The 1,616-nt window shown below is 42.4% G+C and overlaps 1 protein-coding gene across 1 annotated transcript in view; it reads right to left on the bottom strand.

Moving 5' to 3' along the window:
• Nucleotides 1-69: 69 nt before the first annotated feature.
• The window catches only part of LOC106527882 (ADP-ribosylation factor-like protein 8A), a gene marked incomplete in the record, with an annotated part of 5,676 nt that continues 4,129 nt past the window's right edge, over nt 70-1,616 (bottom strand). Inside the window, 1 exon segment of the mRNA XM_014022892.1 lies at nt 70-350. Coding sequence (XP_013878346.1) covers nt 271-350 — 80 coding nt within the window.

The raw sequence follows: 1,616 nt of genomic DNA, 5'->3' as shown, positions 1-1,616 counted from the left end.
TTAAAATATATTTTAAAATATTATAAAAACTAAACATCCTACAGTATTTTTAGTCTTTATTTTACAGTTAAAATAAATGTTTAACGTTACAACTAATCCTGGATCCCTTTAAAAAGTGTTTTTGAACAGGGTGTAGTGATGTTTGATCCAACAGGTGTGGATCAAAGGTGCACCGGTACCAGAACCTGTGCAGCAGAGTGACATCATCACCAGTCAGAACCAGAAGCTGAACCCAAACATTCCTAAATCCAGATGTTTTACAGTGAGCACTCAGCTGAGCCTGGATTTACACCACATGTGGCTCTGCTCTGCGACACACAGAGGAGGCAGCGTGTGCAGGACGACATCACCTGATAAATCCAGTGACAATTGTAGAAGTCAGAGCAAAAAATAATTAATTCTGTGAAAGATGAACTCCAAACAGCTGAAAACATTAATATAAAAGCTTTTATATCTGTGGTTGAAACTGTTTCACTGTCGTCTTTTTGAAACTTCTGACTTCAAAATAAAATCCTCGTGTATCATGTGTACACATCTGCTTCCCAAACAGAACCATTCATTCTGACAGCATTTGTGTAGAAATATTTAAATATATTTATTAATATAAATGGGGCTTCAATAAAATTATTCTGCCTTACGGTGTCTTATTTTGAAAATACAGATGTTGTGCTTGTTCCTTTTCCTGTTGGTGCGACGTGACATCTGTAGGTTAACTCTGGAGCAGCTCTGGTGTCCGGCAGAATCACCATTCGCTCACAGCCGTGTGGAGTCAGTGTAAACAGTGTCGTTGATTAGAATAGTTGTGTATTTACTGTGGAGGTCGGACCGGACTGCAGCGCAGCGCAGCGCAGCGCAGCGGAGACACATCTAGTGTAAATTGGGGGTTATTGTCTAATTTAATCTGTGTGTAAAGCTGTGATATTAAACTGCAGCAGGTTACTGCACACATCCTGTAAAACATTACATTTATGATTCTGGAATTATAATTATTTTATTTAATGTTTAAAAATCTTCTCAGATTAAGATAGTTTCTTTAATAAAACCTGAAAATGTTCTGAAACTCAGCATGAATGTGTCAAAGTTCTGGTTCTGACCCGCTGTGAGTCTCCAACAGAAACCTCACAGGTACCTGTGCATCCACAGCTACAGGGATAAGGGGGCGGGGCCATAATGTAAAGTCAGGTCAATGGAGGGAGGGTGGGGTGCAGGGTAAAGGGGGCGGGGCCATAAAGTAAATTCAGGTCAATGGAAGGAGGGTGGGGTGCAGGGTAAAGGGGGCGGGGTTTGGCCTGTTCTGTCGGGTCATTTCTCAGGAACTCCTCTTAGTCCGGGAGTGTTGGATCAACCACTGGAGGGTGATGTCTGCAGACAGAGACAAGCACAAACCTTCAGACCAAACATGTCCAGAACCAGAACCAGATCCAGACCCAGATCAAACCTGACTCAAGATTAGAACCTCTGAAGAACTGAAGGTTTCACAGAGCAGACCTGAATAAAGACCTGACTGTTGAGTCCTGCTGGTCTCAAGCTGAGACTTGTTGTTCAGTTAATCCCAGGTAGGGTGGGTGTGTGTGTGTGTGTGTGTGTGTGTGTGTGTGTGTGTGTGTGTGTGTGTG

Source organism: Austrofundulus limnaeus, unplaced genomic scaffold (assembly GCF_001266775.1).
Source record: "Austrofundulus limnaeus strain Quisiro unplaced genomic scaffold, Austrofundulus_limnaeus-1.0 Scaffold347, whole genome shotgun sequence".
NCBI classification, from domain to species: Eukaryota; Metazoa; Chordata; class Actinopteri; order Cyprinodontiformes; family Rivulidae; genus Austrofundulus; species Austrofundulus limnaeus.
The sequence above is the reverse complement of the archived record's forward strand: the minus strand, read 5'-3'. Positions and strand labels throughout refer to the sequence as shown.